At 35.0% G+C, this 26,849-nt stretch overlaps 1 protein-coding gene across 1 annotated transcript; it reads right to left on the bottom strand.

Annotated features, from left to right (window-relative positions):
* Positions 1-2,533: 2,533 nt before the first annotated feature.
* Positions 2,534-4,616, bottom strand: LOC149533578 (UDP-glycosyltransferase 73C1-like). The gene is made up of 2 exons (XM_089805890.1): positions 4,354-4,616; positions 2,534-2,930 (listed from the first exon to the last, which is right to left on the bottom strand). Exons 1-2 carry the CDS (start codon positions 4,614-4,616, stop codon positions 2,534-2,536), a joined length of 660 nt encoding a protein of 219 aa, XP_089662016.1.
* Positions 4,617-26,849: the final 22,233 nt, after the last annotated feature.

The raw sequence follows: 26,849 nt of genomic DNA, 5'->3' as shown, positions 1-26,849 counted from the left end.
CTAGCAATTGAAAGAAAATAAGTAAGCCCCATATTTATTTTTTATTGTCTTATTCATAACCTTATGCCTGTATGGCTTTCAATTGACTTAAAGCAAAATGAATGCCACAATATTTCGCTTGTTTTGGGCTCTCCACTGCCACTCATCATTAACAAGCCAATATTGAGGATGTAGCTTCAAACCACAGATAGTGGATTTATGCACAACTATTTTGGATCTAGAAGCACTACATTAGCATTTAATGATTTTTTTAATTTTTTAATTTTTTTAATTTTTGCATGTTTTTAAATTTATCTTCGATATGCATAGTAAACAAGGCAATGCCATCAGCAAATTGACATTCTACTGAATTCTTGTTAATTGACAAAGATAAACCTTGAAGAAGGCGCCCTAGACAAGTATGTCATAAAACATACTAAGAAGCTTCAAAAACAATAACGAAGAGGGAAGAAGCTAAAGAACAATTTGTCTAATAAGCCTCCAAAGCTCACATTGGTAGGACAACACCCCAGTGACAATGATTTGAGCAATAGCATCCTGATGAAAACACCTTAACATACCTAATAATGACATCACCATACTCCAAAGATTGTCTATCACTAGAGATCAATTCCCATTCAATTCTACCATATGCCTTTTCAAAATCTGTTGAAGCCATACAAATTTTCTGGCCAATCTTTCATCAAATTCATCCCTTCTGTCATATCCCTGAGGCTGACTGAGCCCTTGAAATGTTTTAGTGCAAATGCTTATATATATATACAATAATAGTAATATAATTCTAAATATTAATACTTTTACTTGGCCGATCAGGATAGGGGCAGCGATTGTATATAAAGGCTAGCCATTTTATGAAAAATAAGAGAACGGCAATGATGATAAGGGCTGACAGAGTAAGGAGATAGTGTTGATTTTCAAGGAGCAACAGGGTATAAATTAAAGCAGTGCTTGTATTTATTAGAAAAAATGATCAGATCTGACTTAATAAAAAAACAATAGAGCAGGGACGGGATTAACTAATACAGCGATTAACAAATGAATAGGACAGAGATTTGGTTGGAAAATGGCATATTTAAGAGGAGTTGTGACCATTCTTTAGGTTCAGCATCTTCCCAAAGGTTGCCTCTCTTCATAGATGCATAATGGTATAGAATGTAGAAGACCTGATGGAGGAAGAGGGGTTCTGAAATAGAGGATAGATTGGAGGAAATAAGATCAGTTGTGAACCAAGGGACTCCCTTTGACACATCTGATCACAATTTAATAAGACTTCCCCATTTTTTAATAATTATGAAGCTTGATTAAGGAATTAATCTTCCACAATGAACCAGGGGACTCCAAAATCAGCAATCTATAGTCCTTTTCCAATTGTTAAACACAACAGTCACAACGCAAATGAAGTGGCAATGGCTAGATGCCTCTCTTGGGAAGAGGCAAGGGTTGTGACTCATTATCCTCCCCCTGACATCTATATAAGGCAGAAATTCATTTAGTGGAATGCATTGGATCACAAGGGAGTAAATCAGAGCATCACATAAATATACATCAATTTGATTCAATACTGTAGTTTGGTATGAGTTATATACACACACACACTGTGATTAGTAATGCATTGTTGATTATGACTGCTGAGCATAGCATAATAAACATTATCTATATCTGCTCATTGCTGATTAGGATATGCTGCTGATGATTGATTATTGTATATACAGGATACATTCATAATATTGAATAGATTATATATACTGATTAATTCTTAAGGTAGGCCATGGTTGGGGAAATGAGGAATTACAAGTAGAGGAACAGTGACGGGGTCATCTTCTGGGTACACCACCTCAGGGTATAAGACCAGAGAGTCTTGTGGGGCCAAAGGTGTACAGGCATGTTACCTTTGGACTTAGAAAGGATGGACTTCTAGGACATCCTATTGTGAATAATCCTCATGCTCTCTATCATAGTAGGTGAACACATTAAGAATGTTCATGGGAAGTACGTGGTGAGGCCAAGAGGGATGGTATATCCGCTCTTGGGCCTAGGGTAGAGGATCTCTAGGGAACCTTATCTATCTTATAGTTGAGCCTTCTTAAACTCATTCAAGCAGTCTTGTGATTAGATATGTACTTCTAGTCTATGCCTATTTCTAATTAAAGAGATCATTTTTACAAACTATAATCATAATGATTCCTGACTTGATTGTAGGGCCTCAATTAAAGTGAAAGGTGTATGTAACCTTACTCTATTTCAATTAGAAATTGTGACCTAGGGCTGAATCTGGGTGTATGTAATTTGGGGGCATTATACCTTATTAGCTTGTAAGGAGAGTCTCTTATACAAAGCTCCACATGGTAAAACCAATTTGAGTGGGGAGATCATACTAGGAAGAACATCCCTAAGCCTAATATAGGAAATGTTCAACGACGTTTCTGCGTCCATTTTACTTATTAAGGACAAGTCCTTTTCTTAGAGAATACCTTGATTATCCCTTTATTTATATCCATTCTCAAATCCCTATCTAAAATGGCCTCTTTATAAACTATACAAAAAAGTGAGAAATCCATTCTTTATTTCGTTTATAATACTCAGAAGGCAAAATATGAACTCTAGAAGAGTTGTCATTGCTAAGGAAAGTATTGAGAGTCAAATTCATTTTAAAAGAAGGGCTCATGCACCATTCAAGATGCGGCACATAATCATCCTTAAGCTCGTCAAAAGTATTAAGTATCAAACCCGAGTTCCCTTTCCCAGTAGACTGCAAGATCCCCAAAACCACCCTCAAATTTGGGTTATCAGCCCTTAAAAAATCTTGGGCTATCTCGTGCGACTGGAATCTTTGAGTATGCGGGAGATCCAAACTGAGAACAACGGCCTCCTCCCCGTCTTTCTCCAGCCCGTCTGCCCAATCGAACGGGCCGTTGAGATTAACATGCAAACTGTTAATTATTGTTAGTTGGACAGCTGTTATTTCTGACCCGGAAATAGCAGCACTATTTATGGGTAGCTTGGACAGCTATTCGTCCTTATCTATGAATAGCGGTTGTATTTATGGGTGGTTTGGACAGCTGTTTGTCCACTTGCCAAAAATTAGTAAATGGTTATTATTTACTAATTTTAGTGATTCCTTTTGGACACTTTGCAACCAATTCTATTATTGGTTGTCGAGTTGTCTTAATCTCAGCCGTTGGTTAGATTTAATCTCGATCGTTGGTTTACCAACAGGAGTAGTATAGAAAGGGGTCATTGGGTCATTTGGATGTGAAGAAGCTTTGGTGAAGCAGTTTGCAGTGTTAGCAAGGGCACAAAAAGAAGCTTTGGTGAAGCAATTTGCAGTGTTAGCAAACAGTCTTGCAGTGTTAGCAAGGGCACAGGAAGAAGCTTTTGGAGAAGCAATTTGCAGTGTTAGCAAACAGTCTTGCAGTGTTAGCAAGGGTGCAGTGTTAGCACAGGGATAGAAGCTTTTGGAGAAGCAGTTTGCAGTGTTAGCAAACAGTCTTGCAGTGTTAGCGCAGGGATAGAAGCTTTTGGAGAAGCAGTTTGCAGTGTTAGCAAACAGTCTTGCAGTGTTAGCAAGGGCGCAGTGTTAGCGCAGGGATAGAAGCTTTTGGAGAAGCAATTTGCAGTGTTAGCAAACAGTCTTGCAGTGTTAGCGCAGGGATATAAGCTTTTGGAGAAGCAGTTTGCAGTGTTAGCAAACAGTCTTACAGTGTTAGCAAATAGTCTTGCAGTGTTAGCAAGGGCGCAGTGTTAGCGCAGGGATAGAAGCTTTTGGAGAAGCAGTTTGCAGTGTTAGCAAACAGTCTTGCAGTGTTAGCAAGGGCGCAGTGTTAGCGCAGGGATAGCAGTGAGGAATATCAGCGGGAGAAATTAGGAGGTTGTCGGAGTTCTGCCAGTGAGAGGCAAGGAATTTTGTATCTCTTGATTTGCTGAAGTTTAATATAATTTCTCATCTGTAGAACTGGTTTTCCCTTAGGGGTTTTTCCAAGGACAATTTGTCCGAAAATATTGTGTTGATTCTGTTGCGCATTTCTTTCCATATTTTAAGTGAAGTTGCAGTTGTGTTATTTTTCGATATTAGCTGAGAATTTGTTTTCAGCAATTTAATAATCATTTGTGATAGGAGATTAATAATCAGTGACTGCAATAGTTTGATTTTTCACACGGACAGCAAACGCACCGGAGACATTGAACTCCACGCAGCAAATGCTGTACATGTCAACGCCCTGTCTTCCTCATCCCATGAATGTGTCGTACGCAACACACATCGGGGCTCCCTCTTCTTCAAACTTCTGATTCCTCCATGCGTTGAATGGCTATTGTAGTTTTCTCGCCAGTGCAAAAATCAGCCCATGTGAAGACCTGGTAAGAAGGTCAGTGCTCTCTCGTCCCTCCGGAAGGCCTTCCACTAGTGGTGTGGGAAGAACAACCAAACGGATATCAATACCATTTTTGACGGATTCTGCAACGGAGTCTTGTAAACGGGGTACATTGGCGGGTGTAGTTACATAGCTTACAGTCAGACCTTGGGATGCAATGAGCCTCGACAAGTAGAGTAAAGGAATTGAGTGACCCAGTGCTGGAAATGGTAGCACCACCACGTGGGGATTCTCATGGGATTTCATCTTGATTACAATCAATGAGGATTCCTAGGACTTTAGGGCTTCCAAGGTAAGATGGATGTTCTTTCTTGAACCACTTAAATATCCATTGTAGATTTGTAGCTCATTTCCTAGTCTGGTCTTGAAGGTGAGGACTGCTTGCAGAACTTTTCACTCGGTGTTGGAGGACGAATCTGTATCACACCATACATAAAAAACTGAGGAATCATTTTGTTTCTCTGTCTTTTCGCGGGGCCCTCCCTGCTGAGAACATGCAATCGGTGGTCCACATAAAGTGATTCCACAGTTTCGTAGCTGGCTCTCAGTTTTCCTGTCAAATCTTTCGATTATTAAAATTGACCTCATATACACTTTTGAATAGGTTTAAAAGGCTAGTATATGGAAAATTGGCACCTTAATCTGCGGTTAGTAAAATAGATAAATTTGACTAACGTGGAATGTCAATATTTTCTGCTATAGCAATTTGATGACCATCTACAACCTTTTTCCATCATTTTTCTTCACTATTTTCATCATAACAACACTATTGTTCAAACCCAATCATGGCTTTGTTCCCCAATTTGGTCATACTTTTCCTTTAGCTATGATCTCTCCTTAGCTTGCATTTGTCCTATGACATGAGAGTCATTATGGACCTTTCTCTCTTTATTCTAGGATAGTGCATTCTTTGTCATTTTATCATTTTATCATGTATTAAAATATATTTTTATCAATTTAATATTATATAAGTAATAAATAATTTAAATTTTTTGCATTAAGACAAGTTTAATTCTACATTTAAATATCAAAGGATTGCATGGAAATTTTGTTACCTAAAGCATCTTTGGTGGAATAGAAGGTAGAAGAAAAAATCTAAAAGTTTCTACAAAGCTTAGAAAGAATAAGATAAATACACTCGGTGTTTGTCTTGGTCTTCTTGCAACCCTACAATAAAGATCTTTGTTGATTGAACTTCATCAAGAAGTCCTTAATGGAAGAAAAAGAATCTGGTACAAGAGAGGTAAGCTCTGCCTCATCCATCTTGTTCCTGTGTTGCATGACCGCAAAAGTCCTCTGTAAATTGGCTACACTACATCTAAACAAGACCACAACCCTTTTGACTAGAGAAGTCGTGTCATCAAGGTCTTTCATGTGTGATAGTTATAAGGGGTCAGAAGTTCTAGACAATAAGAGGTCTCGACCATTGTTTTAGAAGGTGTTGGATTGTTTTTGAAAAAGTTCTAGTTTACTGATGTAAATAACAAAAACAATAATACAAAACACCCCCCACAATACAAAAAATCGAACTCCAACTACTAGAAGGAATGCGTAAACAAGAAGAGGAAAAAAAAAAGATTTAGTTTATAATCACATGTACCTATGAAGAATACTAATGAAAAATATCAAAGAATCTAAATAGGGCTTGAGAGGAGCTTTTCGACACTTTTTTGGATCGAAAAACGGAGCTATAATGAACAAGTTGCGCCCCCTAGAAGATGATAGACATCAACAAACTTGAAGCATAAGAATATGTACCAAAATAGAAACAAATCCAAAGAATACCTATACCATTGTCTCCATCTTTGAATCAGCTTTCTAACGCTTCTTTCAGATCAAAAAAAATCCCCATATGCTCAAGATATCACAAAAAAACCAACAATAGGTCTTTAGGACAAAACAAATCAAACAATCATGGGTGAATGACCATCAAATTTTAGCTTTAAAAATGCTGATGTTAGTGATTGTACCACTTATGTCAGTGACTGTACCACTAATGTCAGTGCTTTTAAAGTGCTTTTGGACTTTGTTTTTTGCATTTGTTTTTTCTAAAACCTTTTGCATGGGCCATTTTTTTTAAAAAACTTTTCCAATGCCTATTTTTTTTTAAAACTAATGTTTTTTTTAAAAATTGATTTATTTTTTCAATAAAAAATAAATCACCGCCTTGAGAAGCATGTCAAATCTAGGGGTAAATTTTTTGCCTTAGATTTCAACAGTGTCCGAATTAGACATGCCTTCTATGAAAATAGGGGTTTTTGGATGTTCTAAGCACAAGGTGAGGTCCGTTTTTTTCTCAAAATGATCCAAAAATTATAGACCCCCTATTTTCACACAAAAAATTTAAAAACCTCAGATTTCTTCTATCAAACCCTTGTTCTTCTTTTTCTTCAAACAAGAACAGGCAACCGTAGGCAAGGCTTTGATACCATGTAGAATTTGATGATGAACAAATTCATAGATCCTTGGATATCCTACATGCAAAATAACCTATTATAAGGAAGAAAGAAAGGTAGAGAGTGATAAAGGTTTGCTTGATAAATAAGAATATTGAATTTACTTGTGCAAAATAGAATGAATGAAAATACAACCGACCAATCCTTATGAAGGAGATTAAAACCTAAAAGGGAAGCCTTAAGAGGTAAAAGTCATTTAATAATTATTAATTAACTATTAAATGTGAATGCAAAAAAACATAAAGGAGAAATCTTAAGAAGGAAGAAAAGGTAATTTAATAAATGAAATTAAATTAACCTTTTTCTCTAACACTTTTAACTGCGCAAATCAAAACTCTATCTATTATGCTAGATAAACTGAGTGATACTTAGACAATTGTCTATGTATAAATGACATAACTCATTCCTCAAGGCCTGCCTTCATTATACTAAAGATATTTTTCCATAAATGATTGACATAATGTTTTTCCTATCCAAATTGACAATAATCTTCCCCACTAGCATTGATGGCAACATATGGGAAAATTGGCTAAGTCCCAAAATGACAAACTTCAAAATTTCAAAAACTTTAGGTTAACAAAATTTACAAAATTTCAAAACTATGGATCATCACATTTTAACCATCTTTCCTTAAATCTCCTAATTACATTATATAACCCCACTTTGACTGTTCTCCCTTTTATACATATCTATACAATATAATTTCCTTATCTTTCTTTCCCACTTTGACATCAATGAAAAGGCGCCAAAAATTATGTACAGATTGCAATTGTATTACCTTTCCTGCATAGCAAGTCTTAAACTCTTGACACACAATTTGCAAAGCTAGTTTTTAAGCTCTCAAATTCTTTCTGCCATGTGTCCTTGATGACCTCTGATATGATGAGTAATGCACATAGGTCATATGATGCCACTTCTATTGCATTCAAATTTGTATACACAAACTTATCATATGATGTCTTGGCTACAAGACACTCTTCAAGCTTATTTTGCACATTACTAATCTTCAAAGTTAAGCGCTCTCTTAGCAAAGAGGACCTCTTTATTACTTTCTCTTTTCTAAGTTCAATGATTCTGATGTTGGCATGAGCTTGTGCAATTTTTGCCTCAGGATCTTTAATTTTGTTATATGTTTGATGTAGTCTTGTTGTCAAAATTGCATTTCATTCAACTTAACATTGAACTCATCATTTATGTCTTTAGTCTGATTGTATGAAAAAATCCATTTCCCATACAATTTCTTTCCTCCCTCAAGATATCTCCTTAGCTCCTTCATGCAAGCATTGAGTGTCTACAAATCCTTCCTCACATTTGTACACACAGTATCAAATAGTTGTGCATCATTCTTTATATGTTCTTGACTTGTTACTTCCTCTGCTAACTAAGAAAGTTTACTATTAAAGGCACTTATCAACTCAACTGCTCTCTTTTGGGGGTTAGCATCTGTTATCCTAATAGATGCAACTTCTTGCAGCTTGTCTATTCTCCCAAGGTTCTTTCCAAACTCTTTACTTTCTTGTTTTTCTTAAATAACTTGCTCATAGGTGATATTAGGCCTAGTTGATCATCATCATCTCTGGATAAATTCTCCAATTTGATTCTAAAGGTGTCTTACCTTTCTCAAGAGTCTTCAACACGATTTCTTCTTCATGCTGGAACTATACTTTGTCTAACTCAGTCTCTAAATGCTTGAGTTGAGATAAGAATGAGGACTCTTGCATTACTATCTTCCAATTCCTCTTCGCTACATTCTTAGGTCTATTCCTTTTTTCTTCTTCATGCCTTTTCTTTTCTTCTTCTTCTTGCTTCTTCTTTTCTTCTTCTTTTTCCCTTTTCTCTTCTTGTCTTCTTCTTCTTTCTTCGTTATCTTCCCTTCTTTTCTTTTCCTCTCTGCTTCTGCTTTCTTCTTTTCTTCTTCCTTCCTCTTTTTTGCTCTCTACTTATTTCTTTCTCTTCTCTTCTTCTTCTTTCTCATTTTCAGAGTTGGTGTAGCTCACCAAATTGCCAACATTTATTCCAAAGTTCGTAATTGGATCCTCTGATGTATCAATTGTGACATTAGTGTTTCCAATTTGCATTGTGTTAGTACCAATAATGATTTGCAGAGTAGCCTTTGTCATTGTTGTGTCCTTCCCTACTTCTGCCACTAATATAACTACTGCTATAGTCGTCGTAGACTTGTCTAGCTCTGTTGTGGTCTCAATTGATAATGTCTTCTTTTCTTTCTTAGGGATTGATCCCCCTAAAACTTTTCTTGTCTGTACAACACTCGGTATAGAAGTCATAAATTTTCTAATTGCTTTCTAAATGTCTTCTTGTTTACTTCTTCATAATTATCACCCATTAACAAAACTATTTTTTTTGTGTTGGCAAGGGCTAAATACCATTCATTATCCTCTCCATGTCATCATCACTGTTAACTTCACAAATTTTCTGATTAGGTTTTCTCTAATTCTTTTGTCATTATCTTCTACTCTTGTTCTCCTATTAATCAATCTATTGTACAAATATTTTGGTATGTCCTTATGAATGTCTCCAAATCTCTTATTTTTTAGTATCATATGCCTAAATACAACATTCTTAAACTACAATATGTCCATGTTATTATAAAATCATAAAACTTGGTTAAATGTATGAATTTACTATCATCTATGATTGCGACATTAAGGGTTTCAACCTTTGGTTTCCAAGGTTATCTTACAGAAGGTTTCTTCATGTCTGTCTCTACTTTCTCAACTAGTTTGTCCTCTTTGTCCTCTAATTCCTCTTCATTTGACTCATATGATTCAACTATATATATAGTTTCTTTCTTCATTTACTTGGTCCACTAGACATCAACTTGGTTCTTTTCTTTGAAAGTGATTCATTTGTTTCTTCCTCTTTACCTTTATCCTTTTGCACTAGTTATACAACTGTAGGTTGCGCTTGGAAAACTACATTATATGGTATTGTTGTTGTTGTTGCTTGAGGTTATGGAACAATTATACCTTCTTATAGTCCTATTTCTTCTAGTGGTGGTACATACATGATTCCTTCCTGACCACTCTTCTTCATTCCAATAATTGTCTATCTTTACTGTTGCTACTTGTTCTGGGGTCATTTTTTCTTTCTCCATGATCTTCCTCATGGTGGCCTCTACCTTATTCTTTATAGATTTCTCAAGAAGAGCTTGAGTAGTTACTTGCATAATTTTCTCATAGGTTCCAAATCTATTGAACTCATTATCTCTTGTTGACTTTAGAATTGCTTCCACATATTCTTCAACTTGCTCCTTAGTAAACTCCTAACCAAGTGTCTCAACATATATCATTCTTGGTTCAACTAGCTCTATTTATGTAAAATCAGTATCAACCATAAAGCATATGTCATCCTTGAATTTCCTCAGAACTGAAGATGAGATCCCATACCTTTGTCACATTTCTTCTTGGAAGGTCTTCACAATAATATCCACATAAATCTCAATCTTATCAACTTGATAGCTTCTATAAAAATCAATTATCTTTTCAACAATGCACTTATCATCACTAAGCAATTCAATGATAGATATGAATGAGAATATCTTAATCAAATAGGAAAAAAATGTAAGTAATTAGTGATTTAAATATGAATTGACTATTCTTTACTTTCTTAATCCTTTCTAGGTTCTCTATCAATTGTGCTCTCAAGATTTCACACATGCTTACATTTACTTTTTCTACGCACATCCTATAGGCTGCATGTATAAAACCTATTGTCATGTCATTCTCTCTAGAAAGAACACACATTTTAGATGTCATGATCCTACATATGAGTCTCACATCATGTTTTTTTAATCTTTCTTATCACAATTCCTTTCCCATTGTATTCAAACTTGGTGTTTTCTAATACAAGTTTCTTCACATTCTTTTCATTAATTGGAATTGTTCCTCCAATGCATAATCCAACTACTTCATCAATCAGGTTAGCTCATATGTCTACTATATTATCTCCTAATTAGATCCACCCTTCATGAATCCTTCTCAATATAACTTTTACCCAATCCTCATTGTCAAAGTTATGTGAAAATAAAAAACTTAATCATCTCATTCTATTCTAGGTGTTCATAACTAGTTTTAAAGCTCGTGTTTTGTTTGGAAACATGATCAAATTAATTTGATATGCTTGCCTCACCTATTGTTTCAAACTCATTTTTAAGATGAATTCCTATGTTTCCCAAATACATAACTCTTTTTGGAATAATGAAAAAAGATGTCATAGGGTCTTCCTCCAAGGGTTGAATAGGGTTAACCTTGACCTTAGGTTTTGCCTCATCCTCAACATTGTAAATCAAACTTCTATCCATGCTTGCGACAAACTCTAAACTAAAGTTCACAGATAAAACTTTCAAAATTTGATAAATACCTTGATTTCGTGGAACTAGAGCTTCTTCTTCTCGTACTTGAAAACTCTTTCACCTTCAACATAAAGTCACTCCAAAGAACTTCTTTAACTCTTGCATGATCAAATGATACTCTATCAATCAATTTCGATCCTTAAATTGCTTTCAATTCATCACTTCATTAATTGCACAAGTATGCAATCACCAAAAAGTTGTTTCTAGGTACTAGGCAACTCAATTTCTTTGCGTGCTCACATGTGATCTCCAAATTATCTGTGCTCTTAACTATGACTTCCAAATATCATATTCTACCTCATTCTAACTAGTCAAACCTTAACTCACCCTTTGTCATCAATTTCACCTCTTTGATGCTTGATTACTTATATAAAGTACTTAATTCAAATAGGAGGAGTCAAATACAATTGATGACTTCAATCTTCCTTCAAGTGCTTCAAATGACTATTTTTCTAATACCACATGTGAATTGGATGGATCTTTAGCTTTGACAAAAACTTCCTTGAATTCTTCTACATGTTCTTTTATGCTATCTTTTTTACTATCATTGCTACTATATGTTCTTCTGACACTCCTATTCATATTTCTTCTAAAGTTTGGATTCATGTTGATGTTCCTCATGTCCATTCTACATAATCTCACTATATGAACAAAGTTGTTACACAATTAGCATACTAGTGTATTGTTTTCAAATTTGGGTCCAGGCTAATTTATAGGTGCTCTACAATTTTTGGCTATATGTCCAAGGTTGTTACACTTGTAACAAACAATGTTGTTCCTTTCTCCATTGTTTCCTTCTTCGGATCTTCTTCTTGCAGGGTTAGTACCTCTGAACATTTTACTACTTCTATTGTTGTTATCAAACTTAGGTTTCTTGAAATTTATTTTTTATGACCAAAACCATGACAAATTTAACAATAAAAATTAGTAACATGTTTAAATGGCTTACCTATGCATTTCCTTTTCATATGAAAAAGATCATTACATGCATAACATATACCTCTGAATTCATATCTCACTTCTTTAGGTGACTCGATTTTCTCATATTGCTTTGGTTCATCAACTTGTTTAGGTTGATCAACTTGTTCAATCTCCTTAGGTGTATCAACTGATTGATTTGACTCAATATTGTTTAGATCTTCTATTCCTTGAATAGGCTGACAAATTTAAGGACTAGGTTCCTTTATAGCTTCAGATATCTTAGCTAATTTTTCTCCAATGAAATATCCAAGACTAGTTTTATCATAGGAAGGTCTTTGAAAATATATTTGTTCAACAATCTTCACACTATTGGAATATAAATTCTCTAGTTGTTTCTTAGTTTGGGTTAACTATCCTTTCACAATGATATTGTATTTCTCAAGTTTTTCCAATTGCAACTTGGTAGATTTAATTTTAGATGTAACTTTTTAAAGCTTGGATCTTAAATCTACATTCTCAGATATCAAATCTGACTCAACCTTTCTATCATCTTTCTTCAAGCTCAATTTCATATTATTAATCTTCAGTTTATGCTTCAAGATCTCTTTTTTTTTTCTTCAATCTTGAAACTTCATCATTATCCTTGATTTGATCTTTATGTTTTTTCTTGGATTTGAGATGATCAATCTTGTCTTTCAACTTTCCAATGTAGTCTTTAGTATCTTATATCTTTCTTTCAAAGCATCCCTATCTTTAGTAAGAATATTAAACTTCTCAAGAGCTTCATATGGGTTCTTCTGTAACTATTCTATATCCTAAAACTTGATATTATTAACAATCATCAATGATATTCATTACAAGAGCCCCACTTCATCTAGCATGATCATTAAATAAATAATGAATCTGAGAACGCAACTTCTTTGGAGCTACTATCAGAAGATTGAGTCCTGCATAATATTTGGTAGCATGCCAATGTATCAATCTTATTTTCTTGGAAGAAAATCCTCACACATCCTTGATGGTGTCTCTTTATGACATCTACCCTCAAAGGATACTTCGAATGGGAATAAAACATTGTTTATTAATGCCCCCACTAATGTAAAATTATGACTCTTATATCATCAAACAATTTTGCATCACATAAAATATGGAAAACTTCTTTCTATTCATCTTTTTCTTCTTTCCAAAAAAACATCCCTAGGGATCAAGGAAAATAGATTGAGCAAATAAAAAAACATAACTTTTATCTTACATGCATGGATATAGTTAAGATATTGACTACGGTATGCAAATAAAAAGTAATACTCAAGAGATTAAAAAAAATGCTTATCTAATTTTTCATGAACAAATGCAAGTCAATGTCCTTCTTGATGTAAGTGTCTCTAATGAAGATCCTATCACCCTAGAATTAATGAAAATACCTATGACCTCATCTCTAATATCCCTTGTGATATAGTCACTCTTATTATATGGTCAATGTCAATATCATTGCTACCACTAATTGGACAATTTGATATATGCTAGATGAATAATTGATATTTATATTTGCACTCATTACAATAAGATGATTGTTATGATATCTAATATGACTTATTAGAGCTTGATGTTCAATGTCTTTCTCTCATTTGACAATGGAAGATATTCTATAATGTCATCTTATAATCACTCAGATTTATTGGATTTTTATTTTTTATTCAGTGCTTCAATGCACACAACATATGTATGGAAATATTTCTTATATTGATATATTGCTATTTCAGATAAGAGGCTATGTTCTTGCAACAATGATGCTATCTATGATCTTTATTTCAAACTTTGCTTAACCAAAGTGCATCTCAACATATATTTTCCTCTTTTGATCTAATAAACATTGATTTGAACAACATATCATGCTAGATATCTTCAAAGATTGATCATTATGTAGTAATATCCGAAGAGGAAGAAAATACGACCTATCCTCAACCCAAATTTCCAAAAGAGATGATCAATGCACAAATGGATCAAGCAACGAAGAATAGGGAGAAATGAGGAGATCCTATAATCTTGCTATTTGAGAAGTATGTGCTTAAATCTTGAAATAGATAAAAGACAAATACTAACCTTGAAGTCGAATAAATCTGGAAAAATGTTGATTTCTGATGTGTGTGTACAATTTTAGGGAATTCTGCAACCTATTTCAAACTGGAAAGGTTGAGATGAAGAAAACCTAGAAAATTTTTGTCCTTTTGAAGGGAGGTTGACCTTGACCCAAATAGAGGGTCACAATCTTACCCCAGGGCACAATTGTACCCTGAAAAGTTGACCTTGACCTGCACTAGTCTAATGAAATTTCTATTTACAGATCTCACAAATTCAACAAAAAGGGTATCCAAATTTGCTCAAAATTTGTTGTTCCACACCTGTATTTACAAGAAAAAGGGATTTTGTTGTTTGGATGGGGGTTTTCCTTGGTCAACCCTAGTTTGGAATCAACCTTGAAATGTAATTGAAATTGCAATATGTATAAACAAACTAAATGAAACTATTCACCTTTTTTATATTGAAATCCTTGTGAAGGATTTGAATCCTTGAATCCACAAGTACCAATGCTCCAAATGAATGTAGAAATGTATGCAAGATGTCTCAAATCAATGACATTATATCTTCAACACCAATCTTGAATGTATCTTTGCATAGGAAAAGGCTTGGATGGATATGGATGGAGAAATCTTCAACAAGAGGGCTCCGTAGAGATTGAGTCCTTCAATAGCTAACAATGGACCTCCTTGATGAATTGGATCTTGAATGCTTGAGCACTTGAATACTTCATAGATCTTCACTTCATATAATAATGGATGTAGAAATGTAATGATTTGTTCGATATCATAATGTGTCTTATGAATTATTATGGATGGAGAAAATGAGAGAAGGAGGCTTCCTTATATAGAGATCTAGGGCACAAACTCCTAGAGAAAGCCGACATGGAAGCATTAAATCCCAAATAACTTTAACCCTTAGAAATGGGCCTAGATTAAATGCAATTTAAGATTCTACCATTGCAAAACTAGAAATAACTAACCCATAAGTAGGAAAAATAAACTTTCTGAAGCCCAATGTCCTGAAACTCCCAAAAATTGAAAATTGGACTTGCAGTCAAGGAGAGGTCAAACCTGCTCTAGGTTAGGGACGAGGTCGAACCTACTCTAGGCCAGGGTCGAGGTCATCCTTGATGTAGTTCATGGTCGAGTTTGACCTTGACCTAAAAAATTTTCCTTGACCTAGAAAGTTAAAGTTCTCATTTTCACAGAGAAAGTTGTCAGAAAGAGGCTGGAAATGGAGGGAGAGAGAAGCAGAACAAGGGAAAAACAACCAGATCCATGCAAAGACTCATTCAAGGTGCTTGACATGATCCGAGACCACTTACTCAGAGGGCTAAACACTCTTAACATGGAAATGCTTCTATTTTAAGATGATACAATATCTATGAAAGAGTATCTTCCTTAAACGATTGGATATTTGTTATGTTTATGCTGGCTATTGTTCCATGATAATGATATTTGATCTAGTTATGTTGTTATCATACCATAGTGATGATACTTAATGAAGGATCATGAATACTTGTATATCAATAACATATCTTCTAGTAAAATGTAATGGTGATCATCTTAATAGTAATGAGATTATTATTATCCTCTTCTCATTAGATGTATGTGATTCTTGAGTCTATATCTAATGGCTAGAAGACAAGCTTTATAACTATTCATCAAGTCATAAATTAACAAAGGGTGCTTCCCTTAATACTAGAAACACACAACACGAATTCATAAACAACAATAAAAATACAATATGCAAACTCACATGAGTGTCTTCCTTACAATAATTCATGAGACAAAGCTGCAACTATCACCCAAAACTTCCCTACAAAACCTACAAGTCTTCCTTATTTTAGGCATTTTTTTACCACCTGAGAAGGTTCTAAACTCTAAGCCCTAAATCTTGAGGCTGACCAACCTCATACTATATTATTTTACTACACTTTATTACATAAAATCTTCTCAAGACAATTTACAAAATATAGTTTTGGATGGTCCAACTTTTGGAGACCATAACTAACAAACTATTGATCTAATTGGCTATTATAACCCTATTTTGGAAATGATGTCACTTTTTCAATATTAGATGATCATGCAAGTGTCCATTAGCTGAGGTTTGACCTTGTTTTAGAGCCATTTAGGCCTTCATCATTGAGCCTAAAGTTTGGATAGCCAAAATTCATATAAAAAATCTATAATAACTTCACTAATTCATCTATATGGAAATGAAACTCATCTAGCAAGTTGATATCTAAGATGAATCTTGCCACATGAAATTAAGAAAATCTAAGCTCATATGACCAACTTCCTAAAATTAGCAAGCTTCCACAAATAACAACTCTACATTGGAATAAACCTTATGAAAAATACAAAACTGGAAATAAATTTTTTTTTGGGTGATGCAAGATTGCCCTTAAAGCCAACATGCTCCTGCATCTTAAATATATGTTGGTGGCTACACATGGTTCATTATTAATTCCAAATTAATTATATTGGACCACACAATCATATTGGAAAAGACATCATTTGATGCATAATTTTTTTTCCAAGACATTTATTTAATTTGAAGACTTTATATTTTCTCTTGTTGAGCCCTCTCTCATTGAGCCTTTAATGATATGTTACTATTGTGTCTCTTTTTACAACACTTATAGAAGTAAATAAATTTTAAAATATTATATGCTTTCAATTATCTAAAGTATTAAACTGAACATTCAAACTTGGATATTTATGAATTCTCATACACATCCTGACTATTCATGCCAAAATGAAGTCAATTACTAGTCAACACTAATACAAGTCCTCAACCATCAAGGGTATCATCATGTACCAAATAGGCACGTATGGATTCTTGATGCAAATAACCATACAATGGAATATAAACAACAATGCAAGATTTGAAGCCAAGTCACAATAATTTATTTATAGATATAATTGATTACATGTAATGTACCAGGCTGTAAGGTGTTCCTGGTTATGATCAAATACAAAGAAAGTAGTAGTTCTGCAAGATCGCTCAACTAGTCCAAATCTACACTTTGGTAGAAACCTCCAAGGAAGATCCAAATGGTACTCACAAGCCCACCAAGAAATCTCCTTGTTTCCCAAACCTCGGCTACTAGCCTTTCTCAAAATTCATTCCTCTACCACCTCTGGCTCTTCTCCAAGATGGATGAATAATGACTAAAGACTTCACCACAACCCCTACTTATACCAATCCATGCCACAAGTCGGCCTCCAACAAAAATTAAATACCAAATGCCTTTAAAGGCTTACAATACTTATTAAATACATAAAAATTAATTACCCAAGACCCAAATAGGTCCACTCAACCCTAGTAAAATCCCTTAATCATGCAGGATAGCCAACTACCCTAGGATGCCCCTGCATCAAACTCCCTAGGTGCAAAAAGATGTTCTCAGTAGCTAGAAGAAAATCTTTTGGGATTCAACATATAAATCCCAAAATGGTTCTTCACATACATGTCCTCCAAGTCTTCAATTTGTACACTCTTTCCCTTTCTCTTCTTTTGTTTCTTCACCTCCATCCTCAATGTTCCACACATTTTTTGTACACATTGATCACTAACCCTTTCAAAATCTACTAACTCAACTCAGTTGCCAATACTCAGGTTCCTTCTACCAACCTCTTCATTCTACAAAGGAATCAAAGAATGCTTCCTGCCACCTTTCACAATTTCATAACACAATCATGCACAATGTTGCAATCATACTGCCAAGGTCTACCAAGAAACACATGACAACTATTGATGTCCACAATATCATGCAACACTTGATCCTTATACTTCCCAATTTGGAAATCAACAAGCCACTACTCCCTCACTTCCAAAGTATGCTCACCTTGCAACAAGCCAATCCTATAAGGATAAGGATGTCTCACTCTCTTCAAACCAAGTGTCTGAACAATTTCCTTAGCAAAAAGTTTATCAGTACTACCACCATCCACAATGACATTGCAAACTTTACCACCAAACATACAACGAGTCCTAAACAAATTATTCCTCTGAAAAGATTCCCTTTGACTAACCAATACTCACCAAGCCAATAAACTCTCTCCCTGCTCAAGTTCATGGTCTTCAACCTCATTCACAACAACAACTCTTCTATCACCATCCTTCTATGGAAACTCATAAGATCTATGTCCTTCTTCATGACATCTGAAACAAGTGCCTTTAAACTCACCTCTACATATCCTTCTCTTCTACTCAACAAGGTTTGGTTCATCTGCTACACTCTGTTTAGCCTTTGTTGAGTAGTCATGCTTCTCCTTCCCTCGAAAACTACCTTGATTCTTCCTCTTTAGCTTCTCCTCTTCTCTCAAAGCATACTGATAAGCATCCTCAACTGAAGAAATATTCAGCATACCAACCTCATCCCGAATATTGAATCTCAAACCATCAATGTACCACGCTACCTTCTCCTTTAACAATTCTCTATACCGAGACCAAATAGTCAAGTTGTAGAACTCCTCGATGTAATATTTTATAGTCATATCCTTTTGCTTTAGATTCTATAACCTCTTAAATAACTCAAGTTCATAATCAGAAGGAATGAACTTAGCCTTTAACTTAGTCACCATCAACCTCCATCTAGTGATCTTCATTTCACATTCCTCTTCCGTGTCCCTTTGTAGTTCCTTCCACCAAAGAGCAACATGTCCCTTTAGCTTAGTTTGTGTCAACCTTACTCTAAGTGGATCCTCAAGCTCAAAGTAGTCTTGCAATTCACCAATCCAATCAATCAAGTCTTCAGGATTTAAAGTACCCAAGAAATTAGAAACCTCCATCTTATGCTTCAACTTCAACTAAGATCCAAGTCTAGCAAATTATCCAGCGCTATATCCTATAGGTCTCTCCACACGATCATTTTTGGCCTCACCACTCGATCTAGCAATTTCAAAATCTTTAATAGCTTCCTCATAGCTTCCTTCAATACCCACATGCCGAGGTACACCACCTAAAGCACTCGCAGTTTCAAAAATCATGACACTCTTTATTAATGCCATCTCAAATCTGAAACTGGCTTTAATCTCCTCTATTTTAGATCTAAAATCTGCTTTAACCTTCTCTGAGATCTTTTCTTCCACAACATCACTAAGATCATCAATCACCCTAGGGTCCAATTTTCTCAGAGGCATCTTCCAAGATTTTTTTTGCAAGCCTTAATGAATCCACTTCACAAGACCCTCGTGCAAACTACCTCAACTTTGATGCTTGATTACACACTTAGGAACAACCTTCACTTTGATACCACTTGATGCAGTGCAAGGTAGGAGAATCCCCAAAGGAGATGTACTAGCCCCCAACAAATAACCACATAGGATAAACAACAATGCAAGATTTGAAGCCAATTCACAATAATTTATTCACAGATATAAATGATTACATGCAATGTGTTGGGCTGTAAGGCCTTCCCTATTATGACCAAATGAAAGTAAGTAATAGTTCTGCAAGATCAATTAAGATCCAATCCAAAGCCTAGCTAGTCCATACCCACACTCTGGCAGAAACCTCCAAGGAAGATCCAAATGGTACTCACAAGCCCACCATTCAATCTCCTTGTTTCCCAAGCCTCAGCTACTAACCTTTCTCAAAAATTTCTCCTCTACCACCTCCGACTCTTCTCCAAGATGGATGAATAATGACTAAAGACTTCACCACAACCCCTACTTATGCCAATCTAAGCCACAAGCCAGCCTCCAACAGAAATTAAATACCAAATGCCTTTAAAGGCTTACAATAGTTATTAAATACATCAAAATTAATTACCCAAGACCCAAATAGGTCCACTCAACCCTAGTAAAATCCCTTAATCATGCAGGAGAGCCAACTACCCTGGGATGCTCCTGCATTAATTCTTGACATTTACCTTTTTTCGTCATCATATTGAGTAATCACTTATGGGATAGAAAAGTTTACAACCATCTATAGTCTAAGACTTCAATAATATGATGTAGTACATATTAGGATATGCTTGAGTGTTCCTTCTTTTTATAAAACTCTTTTCCTTGATTTAGAATAAGCCCCTCAATTATTTTGGGACATATATACCATTGAATATTTCTATATTATGTAGCAACATTAATAATAAATAAGTCTTCTAGTAGTCAACATCCAGTTGAAGAAATATGCCGACTCACAAACAAGGAATTGAATTTTAACTAGCACCATCCTAATAGGAACTATAATCCTCCAACCAATGGCACTTAGGTAGTTTGTAGGTAATCAAGAATTGAGCTATGACCATGCTATTGCCCACAAATTGACCCCAAAAAATGTTTATGATATTTTCCATCATCCTATTACATACACAAGCCTCTCCTTGTTCATAATTGTTGTTGATGACTTAATGGTTTGATTAGTACTTCAAAAACCAAATTTGATATTTTTAGTATTGAGAGATCAAGAATATGCCCAGTCGAAGACCCAAGCCCAAAGAACATAGATATAATCTTCTTGTATCAACAGTCTTGATAAAGATAAGGGGAATGTCTATCTTTGATGAAGAACTCCAAATTTATAAAATTTGACTATCTTGGGTGATGTAATTGTAGGTATCATTTAGAAAGGTTTTAAAACCATGCCTTTATGTATCAAATTAAATAATCCTTTCTTATGGGAACAATCCAATCACCTTTGAAATAACTGACAAGAAATTTTAGCGAATTTTGTTGCTTATGTATCCACTTTTACAAGCACATTTTAAACCTTGTCTAGCACAACCATGAAAATGTTTATAACCTTCAATCTGTAGATCCTATGTCACATGAGTCCTAAAAAGTGCTACTAAAACCTCGTAGCCAAGTATAGAACCTTCTATGTTACCATTTTAAATAATAATTGCTATAGCTTGTAATAACACTTGTTTTCTTACTATGTGTTCCAAGTTACCTTTATAAATATATATATATATATATATATATATATATAGAAAGAGACATCTCTCCCATGGAGACATGCCTATTCTTAACTCATTAATTATCACAATTGATATTTCCTTAATGTATTATTATAATGATACTAATTTTATATATAGAATGTGTATATTATAATATATCTCTTGTATATAATACACACAAAAGTAATATACACATGTATACATATCATCTTAAATTAGAAGCACTTCAATTTACAATCGTTTAGCACCTATTTAATATAATTTAATGATAAACTTCTATTTAAGTTTCTCACTTATATTCATCTTAAATAGGACCTAGGTAGGAAAAAAAACTCAAATTAGAATCTATTTATGTAAGTCCTCCCCTTTCCTTTCACATTCAATCAACATAATTCCTTTTTATACTAAAATGAGATTTACTCAGAATTTGGACCTGATTGCTAGATTATGGGACCTCTTTTGGAGTCTCGAGATAGTCCCAAGAGTTTTAGCACTTGATCATTACAGGTGCAATACACCCTTGACCAATTACGGGAACATTCTACTCCTAATGGACCAATCAAGGGCACAGTGTACCACTGATGAAGTCCTATTTTGGGTCCTAATATTAGGTTGCCTCTTGGGGTTTGGTCTGGAGTTAGGTTTTGAGCTTGGTCAGCCCGTGGGAGGAAATCAATCTAAATCCTATGTAAACACCCTCAATTTTTTCATTCAACTTAGATAGATGATGTGTAGACTATCAAGAAAGCATGCATACTTACGTTCAAGCAAGCATTCTTTATGTGGACAAGTCATTGTGGACATCCCAATTTGTCTTAGCACATTTTCAAGGTGGAAGCAAGAAGGCTTGGAAACATCCTTTGAGGCAAGATAGTTCTTCATCTTCCTCTTCATATTCTACTATTCAAGCATTTGAGATTCAATAATAGAGTTAAAAAAACATATCACGAGTATGGCTTAGAATACTTTAGCCTTGGGGGATTAGTATTCTTTCTAGGTTATCCTCAAATATATACCTTGTTATTTTATCCACACTCAAACACAATACTTCATGATAGGTTTTTGGATAGAAGGATTAGGATCCTTGGATTTCCACATTCAAAGCACATACAAGAGCATCACACACATTACATTTTATAAATCATCTATCCGCTGAGGTGGAAACCACCAAAATGGGGGGTTGACTAATTCAAATTCCTACACATCCACCCAACATCCCTAATTTTAGATATCAATAGATTTTGAAAGAAAGAAATAGTCATGGATTAGAGTACCCTTTTCATGATTTATCAGAACTGTAAAATCAAAATCAATGTGGCACATTGTTCATCAAGAGTGAACTACACCTCTAATGATTCATTTTCCCCGAAAGATCTAGTTCGCCATTGATAGATTGTTGAAATATTTTTGGGCTTTTTATGCCTCATAGTTTCAAGCCCAGATCAAGTTTTGTTCATTCTCGGTAATAGCACAAAACATAGAAATCAAGATTCCAAATTTTAAGATAAGTGCCTTTATTCCTCTATATCAATTCAACATATCATTTTAAGAATTCATTTACTTTACATTGTATATCTTGCATAGATGTAAGAGTAACTAATTTAGATCTCAAGAGCAAGTTGCATTATTTTCCTTACCTTCAAAATCATTTGATCTTGGCTTGTTTTGATGCTCCTTTATCCCTTGGATTTGATTAACCTACTAAGATTCAACATTTTGAGGGTTGGCTTGAAAGAATCCCTTTTCTTAGACTTAATCCTTTTGAGGTGTGTGTGGTTATCTGATGAACGTAGGGTTAGTCTTCTTGATTGACTCCTAGATTTTCCACCTTGTCACTACAACAAGGACATATATCATCCTATCACTATATCACAATGCCACCTCAAGATCTTCCATGTGATCAATGACATAGCAGCATCTTTCACTAAGTCATTACCCTAAAACATGTGCCACATGTCACCACTGGTTTTGTCAACCCAGTCGCCATGTCTCTACCATCTTCCACATGTCAACCTGTCACATTGATCAGAAATGATTTGGTATTTAAATAAGTGATTTTTTAATTAATACTTGATCAAATTTCTCAATTTTTGGTTGTCCATTTAGCTTCTAATAGGAACGTAAGTCCAATAACTTTTCAGCTTCCTTGAAGATGTATAAAGGGGTTCAATTTGAATCTAAGATGAGGAAGGTTATGGACATACAATTTATTTGCTGAAATTGCCAATTTGTATAAGATCTTATATACAGTGTTCATGGGCATACACCTCAACCACGAGATTTCCCAACTCCTATAGAGTTCATGGGCATACATCTCATTCACGGGATAGCCCAACTTTTATGAGCTTGGACACACAATTCCTCTAGGAGTTTGTCCAAATTTGATTAATTTGCAGGCATACATCTCACTTACAAGATTGTCCACAATTTTACAAAATTTTATTTAATATTATGAATAAATTAAATTCTTGATATTGTTTATTGTGTGTTTACAATACCATCATTTCTTCCTTTGGTATTGTCCTCTGAATTGAGAAAACAATTCAAATAAGTGGTATCAGAGCCTAGTTCAATCTCATTTTAGATGTACATATAATCAATCTCAAAAATCAACATCGGGTCTTAGCTTGATACAAAATTGATAACCAGTCTTTCAAATAACAATAAGCTTGGATGATGGATTGTTGGTTCTTCTCAACCGTTCCATTCAATAACACTTCATCTTCCAAATGTTGAGGTAATTAATGGATCTATTTGTCACAAGATATGGTGGAAGTAGAAGTGGTGGGGCAACAATAACTTAATCACATGTTCTTAGCAGATGATGAAGCGCTAAGGACCATATGTATAGAATTTCTCATGACATTGATGTCCATCTTGAGGATTTCTAAATAGGGATACTGGTAGATTCGAGATCCATGGTGTGCCGAGCATACCAAAAAAAATGCCTAATAAGTTCATTTCCTGCATACGTTCACCTTAAGAAAAACATGATATCTCCCCTATGGAACAGACTATTATTCTATATAAAATCATGGACATGATACAATAGATGGACATTTGATCAGCTCAGCTTCTCAATAGAAGTCCAACCTGAGAAAAAGTTGAAAATACCAGTGCATTATGACCCATACGGGCCGAGGTCTCCCCCATCTGATAAAATCTTGGAGCTTGTAGATGAAATAGCTAACTTGCCTCTTAAGGAAAGGTGATAGATTGGGCCCTGCCTCACAGACAAGCTCAAGGCACCCCACTTGCAAATGCTTTCATCTAACCCAGCCATGGCCATGCCTATTGCTACCGGTGCTCCAAAAGTTGAAGAAAAGAAGGTCAAAAAGACTGTATTTAATGTGAAGCTAGAGAAATTTGGTAGTGCTGCTGAAGATGCAAAGGAATGATGATATTGAAGAAGATCAATGCCATATAATGCAATATATTATTCATTTAACAAGAGTATTTTGTGACTAGTTGTCATGGTCTTTCAATATTTTGATTTGACATACATAGAAGAACTTCTAATTTGAATAGAAGAATTATTATGCGTTGGGCACATCGTTACTTAATTTGGAAGATGATGGGGCAATGGGGCCCATTGCTGTTAGATATATTAAATAAATAAATTCACAAAATTTATAATTTTTGCTCGACACTCACTATTGCCAAGTGCCAGATTTACTTGGCACCTTAATAAATTGAGTGGCAGGAGTGTACCGAGTGAGCTTAGTAGATAAAAAAAAACAACTCGGCAACAATGGATGTTGAGTGAGCTCGGTAGATGAAGAAAAATTTGGCAACAATGGATGCTGAGTGAGCTCAGTAGTGTGGATGTCAAGTGAACTCAGTAGCCACTGGACGGTGGAGCTCGGTAGAAGAAGGTACCGAGTGAACTCAGTAGCCACTGCAGAAAATGACTTCTACCAAAAACAATACCGAGTGACAGAACTATAACGTGAACTTGTCCACCATTAAAACCAGAGAGCCAAAGCTTGAAACTTTCAAAAAAACTTTTCAAATGCAATGAATAGAAGAAGAACAATGTATTCTAGTATGCCTCCTTATTTTCTATTCAAATTTGATTAAACCATTACAAAATCTAGGAGCGTTCGGCTTCAACCAAAAAACCCTAAAAATAACCCTAAAACTTTAAAACTTCAAACTTCAAAAACTTTAAACTTGCAGCTCTAATGGCTGCATACAATAATGCTTGGAGCAATCATTGCTTCAATAGGACGAACTCAACTAACAATAAACTTATAGAATGATTAGAGAAGAAATACGTGCATCTGCAAGCACGAAATAAACTTCCTTCTGTCTCTGCACTCTGACGACTGGATCTGCTGATCACTTCTCTTCTCTCTACAACTTCTAATCTTCTCTGCTCTATTGAACTTCAACTTCTACTACAAGAATGAATGTGAGACATTCCTTTTTTCTTCTACTAGAAAAATTTCTCCCTCTTTTCCAAATTTGAAAACTCACCTACCACATTCATGTTTTCTGTTTGTTCTGCAATCTGTTAGGGGTGGTAGGTGGGCGTTTGGCTCCAAGGGAAAATGGCCTTTTGCATTTAATATTTCAACACTCCCCCTTTTTCCTGAGTCAAAAAGACAAGGATCACTGTTGATCCACATCAACCACACCAACACACTCTCTTAGGTGTACAAAAGTTCCAATGCCTAATGACTTGGTAAAAATGTCTGCTAGCTATTGCTCAGACTTGCAAAATTCCATCTTGATATCCCCATTCTCCACCAACTCTCTGATGAAGTGATATCTAATTTCAATATGCTTACTTCTACCATAGAAGACTAGATTCTTGGACAATGCAATTGATGAGATGTTGTCACAATAAATTGTGGTTCCATCCTCTTGCCTTTCATTCAAATCTGTCAAGATCCTTCTTAGCCAAATAGCTTGACATGCTGCTGCATTTGCTGCTATGTATTTAGCCTCTACTGTAGATTGAGCAACAATACGTTGCTTCTTGGATGCCCATGACTTTGCATCCAATCCCATATGAAACATGTATCTGAAAGTTCTCTTCCTATCATCTATACTTCCAACCCAATCACTATCTGTATAACCTACCAACTTGAATTCATTTTCTATAGTATACAAAATTTCAAATCGCTTGGTACCTTTCACATAACTTAGGATCCTCTTTCCCGCTTGCCAATGGGAATCCTTTGGTGTTTCCATAAATCTGGAAATCAAACTTATTGCATGCATCAAGTCTAGTCGAGTCGCAGTCAAATACATCAAACTTCCAACCATACTCTTTTATAGTGTTGGATCCATTCTCTTGCTAGAGTCTTCCTTACTCAACTTCAGACCTATTTTTGTTGGTGTTGGAGTTGCCTTATTGTTCTGCATTTTAAATATCTCCAAGATCTGCCTTGCATATTTTTCTTGAGAGATGAAAATGCTATCATGCATTTCTTTTACTTCTATGCCTAGAAAGTACTTCAAGAGACCTAGGTCTGTCATTTCAAATTCATTTTTCATGGGCTCTTTGAACTTACCAATTAGAGCCTTATCATTACTAGTAAAAATTAAATCATCTACATACAAGACAACAATTAATACATTTCTATTTGTTGCCTTGATGTAGAGAGTAGGCTCACCATCGCTTTTGCTAAAGCCATTGCTCATCAAATATGAGTCAATCCTACTATTCCATGCCCTTGGAGCTTGCTTGAGCCCATAAAGAGCTCTCTTCAATCTATATACTTTCTGTTCTT

Source organism: Cupressus sempervirens, chromosome 10, assembly GCF_028749045.1.
Source record: "Cupressus sempervirens isolate cs-2001-9-10 chromosome 10, ASM2874904v1, whole genome shotgun sequence".
Taxonomy (NCBI): domain Eukaryota; kingdom Viridiplantae; phylum Streptophyta; class Pinopsida; order Cupressales; family Cupressaceae; genus Cupressus; species Cupressus sempervirens.
Note: the sequence above shows the minus strand (reverse complement) of the source record. Positions and strands in the feature narration are given on the sequence as shown.

What these genes read in the sequence shown, in the direction of transcription:
- LOC149533578 (XM_089805890.1), bottom strand. Translation starts at nt 4,616, where the DNA reads ATGAAATCCCATGAGAATCCCCACGTGGTGGTGCTACCATTTCCAGCA. An exon ending in AGCACTGACCTTCTTACCAG is followed by an intron (nt 2,931 to 4,353) that starts GTCTTCACATGG and finishes AATAATTAACAG; the next exon opens with TTTGCATGTTAATCTCAACG.